This window comes from Mustela erminea, chromosome 6 (assembly GCF_009829155.1).
Source record: "Mustela erminea isolate mMusErm1 chromosome 6, mMusErm1.Pri, whole genome shotgun sequence".
In the NCBI taxonomy this organism is placed as follows: domain Eukaryota; kingdom Metazoa; phylum Chordata; class Mammalia; order Carnivora; family Mustelidae; genus Mustela; species Mustela erminea.
This window is the reverse complement of record NC_045619.1, coordinates 55,393,204-55,411,887: the sequence shown is the minus strand read 5'-3', so window position 1 is coordinate 55,411,887 and position 18,684 is coordinate 55,393,204. Positions and strand designations below refer to the sequence as shown.

At 36.2% G+C, this 18,684-nt stretch overlaps 1 protein-coding gene across 2 annotated transcripts in view; it reads left to right on the top strand.

Annotated features, from left to right (window-relative positions):
- LRP6 (LDL receptor related protein 6) overlaps positions 1-18,684 on the top strand; it is a 173,166-nt gene that overhangs the window by 57,347 nt on the left and 97,135 nt on the right. For both annotated transcript variants that reach the window (XM_032347330.1, XM_032347331.1), the window contains exon 3: positions 786-983. In XM_032347330.1, coding sequence (XP_032203221.1) covers positions 786-983 — 198 coding nt within the window. The remainder of the gene's footprint in view (positions 1-785; positions 984-18,684) is intronic.

The following is an 18,684-nucleotide window of genomic DNA, read 5'->3' as shown; positions in this document are numbered from 1 at the left end:
AACCTCATACCCTAACCTCAGTACAATGATCATATTTAGGAAATTAACATCAGTACATAGCTGTTATACAATTTGAAAATCCTTCAGATTTTGCGAGGTTTCCCAATAATGTCTTCATAGCGCTTCCCTCAACTGATCAGTCCAGAATTATGTACTTTATAGTTGCCATGTTTCTTTATTGCCCTCTGATCTACATTGTTTCTCAGCCATCCTTTGACTTTCGTAACATTGATATTTTCAAAGACCAGTTGTTTTCTAGAATGTTCATCAATTTAGTTTTCTCCCTTTCCTTGTAATTTTGGTGAGGTTATAGGTTTTTTTTTTTTTTTGGCAAGAATACTATGCAAGAGAATATTCATGAAATATGGTTTGTCCTTTGCAAGTATGTCACATACATGACACCAACTTGTTCCCTCTTTCATTGATCATGTTAACTTAGATGATGGGCTTAAGGTAGTGTTCAGCACATTTATTTTCTCTAAAGTTACCATTTTCCCCTTTGTCCTTAATAAATAATCTGTGGGGAGATACACAGAGACAGTGTAAATACCCTTTTTCCTCAGTAAACTCTGATCACATAGTTTTTTGCATGCTGATGATGCTTGCCTAAATCAGTTCTTACCAGGGTGGTGACAAAAAGGTAGATTATTAAAATTTTGATAATTTCTAAGGGTTTCAGTAGTAGTGTTTTTGAGAAAGCTTTCTTTGTCTAATAGTGATAATTACAAAATACTGGGCTGTTAACCTGCTTATATCATGGGTTTATTTGTTTATATGGTTTTTAGGTTCATGTACTGGACAGACTGGGGAGAAGTACCAAAGATAGAACGTGCTGGAATGGATGGTTCAAGTCGCTTCATTATAATAAACACTGAAATTTACTGGCCAAATGGACTGACTTTGGATTATGAGGAACAGAAGCTTTATTGGGCAGATGCAAAACTAAATTTCATCCACAAATCAAATCTGGATGGAACAAATCGGTAAGATGGCCTCATAAATTTAATTTTAAATTTTAGGTAAACATCATGGTGTTTTAATATCATAATCAGATAATAAAGGCTAACTTTATTAAGAACTTAATGTGTTTTTGGCTGAATGTCAAAGAGGAAGAAGAGTAGACTTTTAGTTTGCTCTCAAAAAGAGGTAACTACATTTTCATCTGTCTTGGTAGGATTTAGAATTTACAGACTGTATTTTCTTTTTCTTTACTCTGAGCTAATTAAGTTCTTTAGTGATTCTTTTTTTTTTTTTTTTAAAGATTTTATTTATTTATTTGACAGACAGAAATCACAAGTAGGCAGAGAGACAGGCAGAGAGAGAGGAGGAAGCAGGCTCTCCACGGAGCAGACAGCTCGATGCAGGGCTCGATCCCAGGACCCTGGGATCATGACCTGAGCCGAAGGCAGAGGCTTTAACCCACTGAGCCACCCAGGCGCCCCTCTTTAGTGATTTTTTTTTTTTTTTTTTTAAAGATTTTATTTATTTATTTGACAGAGAGAAACCACAAGTACACTGAGAGGCAGGCAGAGAGAGAGAGGAGGAAGCAGGCTCCCTGCTGAGCAGAGAGCCCGATGCGGGACTCGATCCCAGGACCCTGAGATCATGACCTGAGCCAAAGGCAGCGGCTTAACCCACTGAGCCACCCAGGCGCCCGACTCTTTAGTGATTCTTAAACAGGGATAATTTTTCTCTCCCAGAGTGTGGGAAATTTTGGTTAACGAGGAGTGGGAGTGTTGCTGGCATTTTACTTTTAGTTTATGGGGGGTCAGAGATGGTAAACATCCTGTGGTATGCTGGACACCCTGAACAACAGTCATCCTACTTAGAATTATCCATAGAGCCCCTAGGTGCTGCTCAATATGATTTCTGTTGCAACTACTTACCTCTGCTGTTGTGGTGTGAAAGCAGCTGTAGATAACACATCTATGCCCATTCCCTTATGTATTTAGTAAAACTTATTTACAAAACATATGATAAGTCAGTGGGCTGTGGTTTGCTGACCCCAGGACTATGAAGAAATCTGAATGCATGCTGCACACCCATATGCAAGGAAGACAAAGTTATAATACATAAACATGGAATTTCTAGTCAGATCATGTTCAGAATTTTAAGGATACTATCTATGTTCTTGTGTTTGAACGATTATTTTGGTTTCTAGTAGTCTCATTCTTAAGGTCATAACAGAAACAGAGAGTCTTAGGAGTAGTTGAAGGCATTTTTTCCAAGTGTGAACATTTGTGAGTTATCTGAACTATGAATCAGGAAACATTTAGAAGTATTGAAAATCATGAAAGAATTTAAAGAATTTATTAAAATAAAGTTTTTGTAACTATGGAATTGAAGTTTTTTTGTTTTTGTTTTTGCCTCATTTTAAAAGAATGGAAAGGGGTGCCTGCTTGGCTTCGTCACTAAGCGGCTGCCTGCAGCTCAGGTCATGATCCCAGGGTCCTAGGATGGACCCTCGCATCGGGCTCCCTGCTTGGTGGGAAGCCTGCTTCTTCTCCCATTCCCCCTGCTTGTGTTTCCTTTCTCGCTGTCTCTCCCTGTCAAATAAATAAAATCTTCAAAAAAAAAAAAAAAGAAAAGAAAAGACATATAAGATGGTTTAAAAAATAAATAGAAATAAGACGAGAAATAATAAGTATATGATGAATATAAAAACACAATTTCTTTGTTTGAACTTCAAATTTGGCTTTAAGAGGGATGGTAGGAAGTAAATCTGGCCATATCATTGTTTTTTTGACTTCCTCAAAATACACAAAAACTAATGAATAGCAAATCCAGAAACATACCATGAAACTAACCTCAGGCATCCAGATGAAAAAGCAGGTGTAAGAGCAAACCACTAAGAGCTACAGCACCTCCATAGCGTTACTGTTTGTACAAGAGTAAGCAGAGAGAATTGAGTGGGGTGTTTCACAGATCTTAAAAGCAGGAGACCTCCAAAATAGCCTCAGCTATTTACTAGATAATGTGGTGGACTATATTAAGAGCAGCAGCTGAAATGAGGTGGGGAGGGTTGCCCACTCCAGTATCAGCCAAGTACAATGTGTTCATGGTAAAGACAGGATAGAGCAATTTGGCTCCAAAGAATTCTTGAAATGGAGCTGCTAAAGATCTCTATCAGCACACAGGGTACTGCAGTGAATGGAAACAAAATTGAATACAATAGTAGCATAAAAATTGAACAAAACAGGGAAAATTAGAGGATCAAAAAAGGAAGGAAAGAGAAGGTTCAGATAAGGATAGGCTGAGAAAGAGCTGGGAGGTCTCAGAAAGGAAGCTACCATATTGTTTAACGTTACATGAAAACAACAGAAGAGTGAATTCTGTAGAAAAACTGCCTTAAACACCATCTTCTAAAATTTCAGGAAAACTGATTATCCATAAACTTGAGACACACAGCAGTATCAAAGTAAAAATCCCATTTAAGGTTATTATAAAGAACATCTTATATTTATAACAGTATTTTAAGCTAATAACAACTTTGAATGCATCTTAAGCTTTATAGTTTTTACTCTTCCTCCCACATTTAATGTTTCCGATGTCATAGTTCACATCTTTTTACCTTATTCATCCATTAACACATTATAGTTATTTTTACTATAATTTTTTAACCTTCATACTAGATTTGTAAGTGATTTGCCCAACAGTATTACAAAATTAGAGTATTCTGAACTTAACTATGTATTTACCTTTTTACCAGTAAGATTTATACTTTCATGTTTTCTTGTTAGTAATTAGCCTCTTTTGTTTCAGCTTGGGGAAGTCCCCTTAACCTTTCCTCTAAGGCTGATGTAGTAGTGATTAACTCCTTCAGCTTTTCCTTGTCTCAGAAATTCTTCATTTTTCTTTCCATTCAGAGAGCTTTGCTAGGTAGAGTAGTCTTGGTTGGCAGTTGCCACCCTTCCACCTTGGCACTTCGAATATATTTTGCCAAACCCTTCTGGCCTCCAAAGTTTCTGCTGAAAAATACGCTAATGGTCTTATGGGGATTTCATTGTGTGAAACAAGTTCTATTTCTGCTGTTGCTCTTCTTGTTTTTTAACTTTTGATATTTCAATTATAATGTGTCTTGGTATGATTTTTTTTGGGGGGGGATTCATCTTAGTTGAAAATTTATGCATTATATTTGGATGTCTGTTTCTTTCCCCAGGTTAGGGCAGTTTGGGAGCATTTTCTTTCAATAAACTTGTGGCACCTTTCACTTTATCCTATCTTTTTGGGACCCTTATCATGTGAGCGGTGGTCCACTTGATGGTCTCCTAAAGCCATCTTCATATATATTCTTTTTTCTTTCTGCTTCATTGGATGAGTTCTGTTGCCCAGTCTTTGAATTTGCTGATACTTTTCTTCTACCTGATCTAGTCTGTTGAACTTCTCTATTGAGTTTTTCAATTCAGTTTGTATTCTTTTCCTCTGATTTTTTTTTTTGTCTTTCCTGTATTTTCTGTGTCTTTGTTGAAATTCTCACCTTTTTCATGTATTGTTCTGCTCACCTTAGTGAGCATCTTTATGATTGTTATTTTGAACTCCATCAAGTAAATCATGTATCTTTGTTTCATTAAGGTCTGTTTCTGAGTTTTAACTTGCTCTTTTGTTTGGAACATGTTCTTTTGTTTCTTCATTTTTCTTGACTCTCTGTGTTGGTTTCTATACATTAGATAAAAAAGGCTCCCTTCTTAGTCTGGATGGAATGGTATTCTGTAGAACATGAACCTTATCTTATTAACATCCTGGTCTGAGTTCTTGGTTGTTTCTCAAACTTTTGTGATTGCCCAAACTGCTTTCTTTATTCTTAGTGGGACTTCTTTCTTTATTCTTTATTCTTAGTGGGACTCCCCAGTGTGCCAAGATTTGCCAGGTGTTCCAAAGGGGAAAATCACAGCACCTAGATGTAGGTAGGTTGATTGGAAGCTGGATCCCCCACATAGTAGCTGGGAAAGTATATAGTTAGGGGTCTTCCAGAGACAGACTTGGAGATGGACATTTTTGTCTGCTCCCTCTGCCCTGGACCCAGGTATACAGCCACTGAAGAGGTTGCTATTTAACCCATATTTAAGAACTACTTCATTGCCTCAGTCCTGTGCGAAGTATGAATGCAGGCCCCATTGACTTTCAGAGATGGGTGATCCAGGGGCTCTTCCTTTGGGTGGCATTTATAAAAGCTAGGGACACCAGATGTGTGTATAAGCTGATTGTGTAGAGATACTTGAGATTTGGATTGAGCTGGAGAGAAAAGGTGGAGGTGGTGTCTGCAGACTTCTCTGGTCTCCTGGGAGGATTGCTGTCAGCCCCTGGATGTCTGCTAAATTAGAAGCCTGACCTTATATTTCCTACAGGGAAATATTGGGACATGGATCTTATTATTTCCTCTTCACTGAACCCTGCTGTGGCCAGTGTCATACGTAAACCTCCTGGTAAAAACCAAAAGCAAAACATCTGTATATATAGAAAAGATTAATAGGAATCTGAGCATACTACTATAGAAATTCAAATCACAAAGAAAGCAGAGAAGAACAAAGGAACAAATGGAATACAAAATAGCCAGAAAACAATGAAATAAATGACAATATTAGGTCTATACCTATCAGTAACTACATAGAAATGGACTAAATTCTTAAGTGAAAACATGTTGAGTGGCTGAATGGATAAAAACACAAGACCCACTATATTGTCTGCCTAAAAGAGACTTTAGTTTTAAGAGAACATACAGTCTGAAAGTGAAGGAATGGAAAGATATATTACATGTGAATGGAAACCAAAAGGAAGCAGGGCTTACTGATATCACACAGTGATACTGATATCACACAGAATAGACTTTAAGCCACAGACTGTAACAAGAGACAAAGAATGTCTATTATATAATGATAATGGGGGTAGTCCAATAAGAGGATATAACTTTGTAAATATTCATACACTCAACATCACAGTGCCTAAATAACATAAAGCCAGCATTAACAGACTTAAAGAGAGAAATAGAAAGCAATGCAGCAATACTAGGGAGCTTCAGTATCCTGCTTTAAGCAACAAAGAGATCACCTAGGCAAAAAATCAATAAGGAAACATTGGCCTTAAATTACCTGCTAGCTTGGGTGGACTTAAGAGACGTTTAAAAACAGCCCATCCAATAGTACCAGAATACACATTTTTCTCAAGTGCATATGAAATATTCTCCAACATAGGTCATATGTTAGTCCACAGACAGGTCTTAATAAATTTAAGAAGGTCGAAATCATATCAGGCATTTTTTCTGACCACAGTGGTATGAAACTAGAAATCAGTTATAAGAAGAAAAGTGGAAAATTATTACCTCATACCCATTAGAATGGCTGTTATGAAAAAGACAAGAAATAAGTGTTGGCAGGGATATGGAGAAAAGGGAACTCTTGTGCCCGGTTGGTAGGAATGTAAACTGGCACAGCCACTATAGAAAACAGTATGGAGATTCCTTAAAGAAAAAGAACTGCCATGTGATCTGGTAATGCCACTTCTGGGTATCTATCTGAAGAAAACAGAAACACTAACTTAAAAATACATATGCATCCCCATGTTCTTTGTAGCATTATTTATAATAGCCAAGGTATGGAAACAACTTAAGTGTCCTTTGATGGATGAATGGATGAAGAAAATGTTTGTGAATTCCAAAAATATTTTTATTCAGAAATAAGAAAGAATGAAATCTTACCATCTGGAATAACATTATGCTAAGTGAAAGAAGTAAGACGAAGATAAATACTGAACTCACTTATATGTAGAATTTAAAAAGAAGAAAAGAAAAGAAAAAACCCACAAAACCACCAAAGCTCATAGATACATAGAATAGATTGGTGGTTGCCAGAGGCAGGAGTAGGGAATGGTCAAAGGACGGATGGAAGGAGTCAGAAGAAAAAGGTACAAACTTTAATTATGAAATAAATAATTCAGGGGGATATAACGTACTGCATGGCAACTATAATTAATAATACTATACTGCATACTTGAAAGTTATTAACAGTAAATGTTAAGTGTTCTTCTTATAAGAAAAATACTCTATGTATGGTGATGGGTGTTAACTAGATTTATTGTAGTGATTATTTTGAAATACATGAAACTAATATAATCCATGTTATTCCTTAATTAAAAAAAAGTTAAAAATTGGAAAATTTGCACATATATGGTGATTAAACAAGATCTTCCTGAACAATCTGTGGGTCAAGGAAGGAATCAAAAGGGAAATAAAGACATGTCTGAGACAAATGGAAATGGAAATGCAGTATTCCAAAACTTAGAGTACAACAAAAGCACTCCTAAGAGGGAAGTTTATAGTAATAAATGACTACATTAAGAAAAAAAAGGTCTCGGGCGCCTGGGTGGCTCAGTGGGTTAAAGCCAGTGCCTTCAGCACAGGTCATGATCTCAGGGTCTTGGGATCAAGCCCCGCATCAGGCTCTCTGCTCAGCAGGGAGCCTGCTTCCTCCTCTCTCTCTGCCTGCCTCTCTGCCTACTTGTGATTTCTGTCTGTCAAATAAATAAATAAAATCTTGGGGAAAAAAAAAAGAAAGAAAAGAAAGATCTCAAACAACCTTAATTTATAACTCAAAGAACTAGATAAGAAACTAAGCCTGGAGTTACCAGAAGGAAGGAAATACTAAAGAATCAGAGTGGAAATTCATGAAATAGAGACTCTAAAGATGAAGGAAAAGATCTGTCTGATCAAGAGCCCTTCTTGAAGAATGGAACAAAATAGACAACCCTTTAGTTAGACTTAACAAAAAAGACTGAAATCAGAAATGAAAGAGAAGACATTACAGCTGATATTGCACAAATACAAAGGATCAGAAGAAACTACTATGAACAAGTATATACCAACAAATTGAATAACCTAGAAAACATGGGTAAATTCCTGGAAACATACAGCCTATCAAGACTGACTCATGAAGAAATAAAAAATGTGAATGGACCAATTACTTGTAAGGAGATTGAATTAGTAATGAAAAACCTTCAACAGACAAAAGTCTAGGACCAGATTGCTTCACTGGTGAACTCTACCAAACACTTGGAAGAAGAATTAATAACAGTCCTTCTTAAAATCTTACACAAAATAGAAGAGAGGGGATCTTTATTCATTTTATGAGGCTATTATATTACCCTGATAGCAAAACCAGACAAGGAACCTATAAGAAAAACTATGGACCAGTCTTCCTAATGAATATAGATGCATAAATCCTTAACAGACACTAGCAAACCAATTCAATAGTACATTAAAAGGATCATACACAATGATCAGTGAGATATATTGCATTGACAAAACGCAGTATTCATGACAAAAGTCTTAACAAAATGAGTATGGAGGGAACGTACCTTAACATAGTAAAAACAATATATGACAAACCCATGGCTAACTATATTCAAAAGTAAAAATCTGAAAGCTTTTTTTTCTAAGATCCAAAGAAGATAAAGATGTTCATTCACTCTTGCTGTCATTCAGCTTAGTACTGATGTTCCTAGCCAGCACACTTAGGCAAGGAAAAGAAATAAACAGCATCCATAAATGAAAGGATTAAGTAAAACTGTCTGTATTTGCATTTACATGCTATATGATGTTATATAAAGATAATTGTAAAACCACCACAAAACTATTAGAATTAATAAATTCAGTAGAGGTACAAGGATACAAAATCAATATGCAAAAATCAATTGCATTTCTATACACTAGTAACAGACTATCAGATATAGAAACTAAGAAAACAATTGTATTTACAATAGCATCAAAAAAAATATGTATATAGCCTACAGTAATCCATTTAACCAAGGAAGTGAAACACTTGTAACCTGAATATTATAAGGCACTGATGAAAGAAATTTGAAGACACAAATAGATGGGAAGATAATCCCTGCTCATAGGTTTCGAGAATTAATTTGTTAAAATCCCCATAGTACCCAAAGCCACCTACAGATTAAGTGCAATTTTTATCAAATTCCAATGAAGTATTTCACAGCAATAGAATAAACAATCCTAATATTTGTATGGAACCACAAAAACCACCTATTAGTTTTGAGACACCATGCTCCCTGATTTCAAACTGCATTGCACAGCTACAGTAATGAGAACAGTATGGTGTTGGCATAAAAACAGACGTAAAGATCAGTGGAACAGATTAGAGAGCCCAGAAGTAAACCAGTGCATATATGAACAATTAATTTATGACAGAAAGGCCAAGAATGTACAATAATATAAGGATAGTCTCTTCTTCATTAAATGATATTGGCAAAATTGGGCAGATGCACAAAAGAGTAAAACTGGACCTGTTTCTTACACCATACATAAAAATCAACTCAAAAATAAGTTAAAGACTTAAATTTAAAACCTGAACCCATAAAACTCATAGAAGAAAACATGGGATAAACTCCTTGACATCATTATTGGTGGTGATTTTTGGATTTATCAACAAAACAAGTCGGATAAATAAATAAAGTAAACAAGTTGGACTACATCAAACTAAAAAGCTGCACGGTAAAGGAAACAAAATGTCAACAAAATGAAAAGACAGCATGCAGAATGGGATAAAATATTTGTAAATTATATGTTTGAATAAGTTGCTAACATCCAAAACATGTAAAGAACTCATGTAGCCTGATAGTAAAAAATGTCATTAAAAAGTGGGCAATGGAACTTAGTTTAATTTTTCCAAGGAGGATATGCACATGGCTGTCAGCTGCAGGAAGAGCTCAATATCACTAATTATCAGAGAAATGCAAATTAAAACCACAGTGAGTTATCACTTCACACTTAGAATTTCTGTCATCAAAAAGTTAAGTATTAGCAAGGATGTCGAGAAAAGGAAACTTTTTTGCACTGTTGATGGGAATTGTATATAGGTGTAGGCAGCTTGGAAAACAGTATAGAGGCTCCTCAGAAAATTAAAAATATCACTACCATGTGACCCAGTAATACCCTTTTGGGTATATTTCCAAAGTAAATCAAAATAGGTTCTTGAGGAGATACCTACACCCCCATGTTCATAGCAGCATTATTTATATTAGCCAGTACCTAAAAATATTTATGTCTGTCAATAGATGAATAGATAAAGAAGATGTATGTATATATTCAGTGCAATATCATTCAGCCATGAGAAAGAAGGACATCCTGCTATTTGTGATAACATGGGTGGACCTTGAGGACATTAGGTTTAGTGAAACAAGCCAGGTAAAGAGAAATACTGCATGGTATCAGATATTTGTGGACTTTTTTTTTTTTTTTTTTTTTATGTTAAACTCATAAAAACAAAGAGCAGAAAAGTGGTTGCCAGGGGTTGAGGGGATGGTGTAAATAAGAAGAGGTTTTGTAAAAGGGTATAAACCTTAAGATAGAAGATGAATAAGGTCTGAGAATTTAATATATAACATTGTACTTAGAGTTGATAACGTGAGTTCAAGCCCCACATTCGAGCCTCCATGCTGGGCGTGGAGCCTACATTTAAAAAAAAAAAAAAAAAGTTCAGAAATGAGAAGGGATGACAGAACTAAGAATTATAACTAAAAGAAGAAAAATTATTTGAGTAAAGGTAGTTAAATTGGAAGGACCAAAGAGTGAGTAAACAGAAAAGATCTTCGGAGTTGAAAAGGAAGAAAAATCTGAAGACCAAAATGAAATGTAAAAATATAAAAAGGGTGGGAGAGGAAGTAACTAATATTGAAGATAGTCAAAGAAGAAGCAACACAAATAGAAGACCCTTTTAGGAAGATAACCAAAGCAAGGAAATAGAGTACATAAGAAAAACTGTAAGTCAGGAAAAATTACTTAAAACAAGATTTTAAAGTTCAGTTTGAAAGAGAACGCTATTGGGGGCACCTGGGTGGCTCAGTTGGTTAAATGCCTGACTCTTGATTTTGGCTCAGGTCATAATCTCAGGGTTGTGGGGTGTCCACTTGAGATTCTCTCTGTCCCTCTGCTCCTTCCCTGCTTGTGTGTGCTATCTCTCTCTCTCAATTAAATAAATAAATCTTAAAAAAAAAAAAAAGCAAAGAAAAAGAAATGTACCTGAGAATAATAGTCAAAGCAAACAACACCAAGACATATTCTAGTAAAATTATTCTATAGAGAAAAAAGTATTCTCTTGGCCTCTAAAATAAATTAATTACTTAAAAGGAAAAGAAAATTGAATTAGCATCAGACTTTCCCACAGTTTCACTTCATGTCAGAATTAAGTGGAGTAGTATTTTCAAGATACTCAAGAGTAAGAAAATGTGAGGCAAGCTTTTTTTTTTTTAATACATTATAACTGACTCTGTCCTATAAAGCCACTATTACCAGCATGCAGGAAGTCAAAAAATACCATTTCCCTGAGTCATTCCTGAAAATGTGCTAGGGTCTGAGCTTTAAACCACCAAAATGATGAGTGAGATATCAGAAAAGTTTTGATGAAGCACATTAAATATATAATTACTTGTAATATAAAAACTAAAGGAGGATTCAAATTCAGAGAGTATAATATGTAACAGTTATTTTTAGATAAGGTAAAGTATGACCTAAAAAACTGGAGGGAGAATAGAGGGTACTATATACAAAAACTTTGTAGAACTCTTCATAGTAACTACATTGGTATATTATATTAATACTCATTCTGAGGTTTGTTTTTTTAAGACTGTTTAATGTTGGATTAAGTGAGTAATCATTGAGTGTATTCTATTGCCCTTGCATATGCAGGATTTTCAGTATGAACGGAAGTAAATATAATACTGTAGAGCCCTGTTAAGTAAGGAAAACTGATAATTCTGAATTTCACTTAGAAGTACTGGGCGCCTGGGTGGCTCAGTGGGTTGAGGCCTCTGCCTTCGGCGCGGGTCATGATCCTGGGGTCCTGGGATCAAGCCCCGCATGGGGCTTTCTGCTTGGTGGGGAGCCTGCTTACCTCTCTCTGCCTGCCTCTCTGCCTACTTGTGATCTCTGTCTGTCCAAAAAAAGAAAAAAAAGAAGAAGTACTGGCATGAGCTTATAAGGTATTTTATGTTACACAGATAAATACACACAAATATGTTTATTTCCTAACTATTAGCACTGAAGTGGAATAGGAGGAATAAAAGCACCCATATTATATTCTTGGGAAACCATTCCACCTTAAAAAATATATATACCTTTCGGGCACCTGGGTGGCTCAGTGGGTTAAGCCGCTGCCTTCGGCTCAGGTCATGATCTCAGAGTCCTGGGATCGAGTCCCGCATCGGGCTCTCTGCTCAGCGGAGAGCCTGCTTCCCTCTCTCTCTCTCTCTGCCTGCCTCTCCATCTACTTGTGATTTCTCTCTGTCAAATAAATAAATAAAATCTTTAAAAAAAAAAAAATATATATATATATATATATACCTTTCAGATGAAGTTGTTTCTGTGTCTGTGGCAAGAAATCCACAAGATGAGTGGGAATGTATGTCATACCAGATAGTAAAGAACTGTTAAGAGACTCTAGGGTTGTTTTAGTAAGCCTGGAGAAATAACTTGAGGAGCCTCTCTCAGTTCAAGAATGGAAAGAAACTTCAAGTGTGTTTAAATCCTTGAGTTCATAATGATACTGTAGAAAGGAAGTGGTCCATTGGAGAGGATGGTAGGGAACCAATTCATCATTATTCCTAATGTTGGTAAAAAGGAAAAGAAGCAATTTATTTTCCCTTTCTTCCTACATGAATCTACCAGTAGCTAACAAAACAGTAGATAGGGGAAAGCTGTTCCCACTAATATATGAAAAACAAGTGATACTATTAGAATATCAGCATTTTATAACTTTCAGTGAACTATTGGATCTAGGCAGTGAACGTGAGTGGCTGCTAACATCACAACTAGGAAAAGAATAGACATTATTTGCCTGCATTTGGAGGAAAAGTGCACTGTTTCATTTTGCCAAAGGTATCAGTTCAGCATGAGTCTGATTGAACTTGGAATTTGCAGGAAAAACAAAGGACAGAGGAACATAGTCAGCTGCTGTTTGAGTTTGCATCAGTGGCTCTGGACTCAGAGGTTAAATATATCCCAGGTCCTTCGACAGATGAGCTATAAAGAATGATGATGGAACCTGTAGATTAAGAGACTGAAAAGAGCGTTGAGGGAGGATGAGTAGGCCAACCACAGGGTTTTTAGGGTAATGAAAATAATTCTGTATCATACTATGATGATGGATACATGTCATGCATTTGTCCAAATCTGTAGAATGGACAATATCCAAGACTGAACCCTAAAGTAAACTTTGGTCCTTGGGTGATTATGATGGTAATCATAAACCAGTGTAGTTTCATCAAGTGTAACAAAAGTTACTTTTTTTTTTATACTACAAAAGTGGTACAAAAGTACCATTCTGATGGGAGATATTGATGGTGGAGAAGACTGTGCATGTATAAGGGCAGGAGGTATATGGAAAATTTTCTGTACATTCCCTTCAATTTTGCTGTGAACCTAAAGCTGCTCTAAAAAAATAAAGTCATGAGACTTAACAGACATAGGAAACTAAAAACAACAGGTGGCCAAGACTAAACTTTTCTGTGGATGCACACTCAGCTAATAAAACTAAAAAGTAAAAGATTACTGTAAAGTCAGAATAGTGGTTACTTTGAGGAGAAGGAAGGGTTGAGACAGGGTCCATGAAGAGTTTTCTGAGGTTGTTAGGAAATTTCTTTCTTGATTTGGGTGAAGGTTACACTGGGGTTTTTTTCTGTATCAGTCTTATTTTATAATAAAAAGGTAAAAAGCAAGTTATATTGAAGCTTCTCAGCAGGTAGAGGAAAATGAATCACCAGCACACATTGGAAAGGTGGAAACTTAGAGGAGTTCTTTGCAAGAGAATGTTTTCATCAGATTAAATTCGACGAAAAAAAAATTGACATGTAGTCACTAAAGGATGTAATGTACTTTAAAAATGCAGTTTTTGTGTATATGTTAATTTTATATTACTTTCCCATGGTGGTCTCTGTTTAAAATTGGGGCATAATACAGTAGAGGTAATTCTACAAATGGTTAAGCTAATGTTATTCAAGATAGACATCTTCTGGAAGTTAAGATAAGAATAGACCTTGGAGTACCCAGGGAAGGAATAAACTCTGTATGCCTTTAGTCTTCCTTCAGTGATCAGTGTTTTGATATTTGCTTTTGATAGAAGCATGTAGCAGACCACAGTACCTAGTATTTTTTAGGAATTCAGTAAATGTGGGCCAGATGATACTATTTATTACAGAAGAATAATTGTGTGCAGTTCTTTATGAAAATGGTGCTTTTGACTAGTCATTAGCAATGCATGATATTTTTAGCTACTCTTCTGGTGATAATGGATTTGTCCTTAAACTTCTACACTTTGAGTTCTTTTTGAGACGAACACCAATACATTTGTCAGAAAGCCTTACAAATACTTGAGGAATGCAGTTTGGTCTTGGAAGGAGTAAGCTAATTGATCCTCAGTTGAGAACAATATCCTTAACCTTAGGTCAGTTACTTTCTGCAAAGAAACCTCACACAAAAGTAAAAAAAATTATCTTAACCGGTTCAGTTCTGGGAAAAGCTACATAATTGTTGATTCCAAATCTGAAAAACCCACATGAGCTGTACAATTTCCATGATGAACTTCAAAGATTCATTTCTGCCCCTCTTCCTTTAAAGAAAATAAATAACAGGAATTTATAGTGTATACTTAGTTATTTACATTTGTATATCTCCTTTCAAACAGTCTTCATATAAGCTGTGCAATGTAGCTTTAAGTATCATTTGCCTTTAGACACAGGTTACTCAAAGCTCTCATAGGCATTTCCTAACATACATTAATATTCCTAAACACTATCTCTGCAGAAGGTACATCACCTGTAAGAGTGTTATGTGCTTTGTGAGATATAAAATTCATAGTTCTTTGATCTTCAGTTGCAACAGGGGGAAAACTTCAATATTTATCTTTGGGAAGACTACAATATTTAGTTTTTAAGAAAATTGTCAAGGTGCGCCTGGGTGGCTCATTCAATTAAGTGTTCAACTCTTGATCTCAGCTCCGGTCTTGATCTCAGGGTTGTGAGTTCAAGCCCCGCATTGGACTCCATGCTGGGCATGGAGCCTGCTTAAAAAAACAATTATCAATATACAGTTGACTCTTGAAAACAAGGGTTTGAACTGCACAGGTCCGCTTACTTGTGTATTTTTTAAATAAATACAGTACAGTAAATGTATTTTGTCTTATGATTTTCTGAATAACATTTTCTTTAGCTTACTTTATTATAAGATATAAATTATGATACATATACAAAACATTTGTAAATTGGCTATTTATGTTATCAGTAATGCTTCTGATCAACAGTAGGCTATTCTTGTTAAGGTTTGTGGGAGTCAAAAGTTATGTTTGTATTTTCAGTTGTGTTGGGGGTCATTGCCCCTAAACCCTGCATTGTCAAGGGCCATTGTATTGTTAAGATGGCATTTCTCCCTAAACTGATCTGTAGAATCAGCATAGTCTTAAAAGTTCCAAAGGAATTTTTGAATGTGTGTGTGCACACTTAAAAAAAAAAAAAAACAAAAAACAAAAACCCAATTGACAAATTGAATCTAAAGTTTGTCTGGGAATGTCTAGAATCTATTAAAATAGTTCAGTTGATTTTATCAAGGTAAAAAAACATAGCATCTTTCAACTTGATTTCAAGATTTACTTTAAAGCTAGAATAATTAAAACAATGAGGTATTAAATCTAAGGATAGAGACCAATGGAACAGAATAGATTTCAGAAACAGGTGCACGTATAGGTAACTGATTTTAAAGTAGATATCAAGGGTGTAAATAAGCTATTTTAACCTGCCTTAACAGACACTGAAGAAAAATAATAAACTTTAACGTCTTTAGGGAGGGCGCCTGGGCGGCTCAGTGGGTTAAAGCCTCTGCCTTCAGCTCAGGTCATGATCCCAGGGTCCTGGAATCAAGCCCCGCATTGGGCTCTCTGCTCAGCAGGGAGCCTGCTTCCCCCCCCCTCTCTGCCTGCCTGTATGCCTACTTTCGATCTCTATCGAATAAATAAATACAGTCTTAAAAAAAAAAAAAGAAAGTATTAAAACTAACATCTTTAAGGAATAATAAAAGCCCTCTGTGGAAAATAATTCCTAACAGCTAGGGTCAGGTTTTTTTGTTTTCCTTATTTTATTTTTTAAAATTTATTTTCAGCATAACAGTATTCATTATTTTTGCACCACACCCAGTGCTCCCTGCAATCTGTGCCCTCTATAATAGCCACCACCTGGTACCCCAACCTCCCACCCCCGCCACTTCAAACCCCTCAGATTGTTTTTCAGTCTCTCATGATTCACCTCCCCTTCCAATTTACCCCAACTCCCTTCTCTTCTCTAACTCCCCATGTCGTCCATGCTATTTGTTATGCTCCACAAATAAGTGAAACCATATGATAATTCACTCTCTCTGCTTGACTGATTTCACTGAGCATAATTTCTTCCAGTCCTGTCCATGTTGCTACAAAAGTTGGGTATTCATCCTTTCTGATTGAGGCCCAATACTCCATAGTGTATATGGACCACATTTTCCTTATCCATTCGTCCATTGAAGGGCATCTTGGTTCTTTCCACAGTTTGGCGACCGTGGCCATTGCTGCTATAAACATTGGGGTACAGATGGCCCTTCTTTTCACAACATCTGTATCTTTGGGGTAAATACCCAGGAGTTCAATTACAGGGTCATAGGGAAGTTCTATTTTTAATTTCTTGAGGAATCTCCACACTGCTCTCCAAAGAGGCTGCACCAACTTGCATTCCCACCAACAGTGGAAGAGGGTTCCCCTTTCTCCACATCCCCTCCAACACATGTTGTTTCCTGTCTTGCTAATTTTGGCCATTCTAATTGGTATAAGGTGATACCTCAATGTGGTTTTAATTTGAATCTCCCTGAGGGCTAGTGATGATGAACATTTTTTTATGTGTCTGATAGCCATTTGTATGTCTTCATTGGAGAAGTGTCTGTTCATATCTTCTGCCCATTTTTTGATATGATTGTCTGTTTTGTGTGTGTGGAGTTTGAGGAGTTCATTATAGATCCTGGATATCAACCTTTTGTCTCTGCTGTCATTTGCAAATATCTTCTCCCATTCCCATTTTCTTGACTGTTTCCTTTGCTGTACAGAAGCTTTTGATTTTGATGAAGTCCCAAAAGTTTATTTTGGCTTTTGTTTCCTTTGCCTTTGGAGACATATCTTGAAAGAAGTTGCTGTGGCTGATATCGAAGAGATTACTGCCTATGTTCTCCTTTAGGATTCTGATGGATTCCTGTCTCACGTTGAAGTCTTTTATCCATTTTGAGTTTATCTTTGTGTATGGTGTAAGAGAATGTTTGAGTTTCATTCTTCTACATATAGCTAGCTGTCCAGTTTTCCCAGCACCATTTATTGAAGAGACTGTCTTTTTTCCACTGTATATTTTTTCCTGTTTTGTCAAAGATTAATTGACCATAGAGTTGAGGGTCCATATCTGGGCTCTCTACTCTGTTCCACTGCCTATGTGTCTGTTTTTATGCCAGTACCATGCTGTCTTCGTGATCACAGCTTTGTAATAAAGCTTGAAATCAGGTAACGTGATGCCCCCAGTTTTATTTTTGCTTTTCAACATTTCCTTAGCAATTTGGGGTCTCTTCTGATTCCATACAAATTTTTAGATTATTTGCTCCAGCTCTTTGAAGAATACCGGTGGAATTTTGATTGGAATGGCATTAAAAGTATACATTACTCTAGGCAGTATAGACATTTTAACAGTGTTTATTCTTCCGATCCAAGAGCATGGAATGGTCTTCCATCTTTTTGTGTCTTCTTCAATTTCTTTCATGAGTGCTCTGTAGTTCCTCGAGTACAGATCCTTTACCTCTTTGGTTAGGTTTATTCCCAGGTATCTTATGGTTCTTGGTGCTATAGTAAATGGAATCGATTCTCTAATTTTAGGGTCAGGTTTTTAATTTAAGGTTATTAAAGAACACTTTTTTTTTTTTTTGGATCAGTGTTATTTAGCAGCTGTAGGGAATGGGGCAATGGTTGGAGGCAAGTCTAGGAGGATGGATGGAAGCCAGATCATACAGGTCTAGTATTCTAGGAAAAGGCATTTGAGTTTTATCCTGAAAAGTAGTTGGGAGTCATTGCAGATTCTCAAGTAGCAAACTGACTTGGCTAGATTTGTCTTTTGGAAGTCCCAGGTTGATAGTTGTGTAGAAAATGGTTTGAAGATTATTTATAATTAGTTCACTTCCTTAAATCTTCCAGTAACTCATCGTTATTCTCAGGTGAAGTACAAACTCTTCATTGTGACTTAAATGATCTAATTCCTTTGTCTCACTTAGGAAAAATATTCTCACCAATTCCTTCCTTACACACTAAGACCTAGTCCTAATGAACTACCTGTAGCTCCCTGAAGATATATCTTTGATGACTCCTTTTTCTACTTTGAATGGCTGGTTAGATGGAAGTGCCATTCCTTTGAGAGGGATTCAGAAGAGTAGAATAGGTTCCTTTTACTTCTCTTTTTTCTTTCTTCTCTTTTTCCTGTCTTTTTTTTTTTTTTAAATGTAGGAAGAGAGTGAGGTTGAGTTCAGCTTTAGACATGTTTGCAGTTGAGTTGCTTAGAGAAAACTATGGTTATGAATTCTGGAGAGCTTTGGATATATGAGCCTGCAGCTCAGCAGAGCAGCCTCACAGGGAGAAACAGATT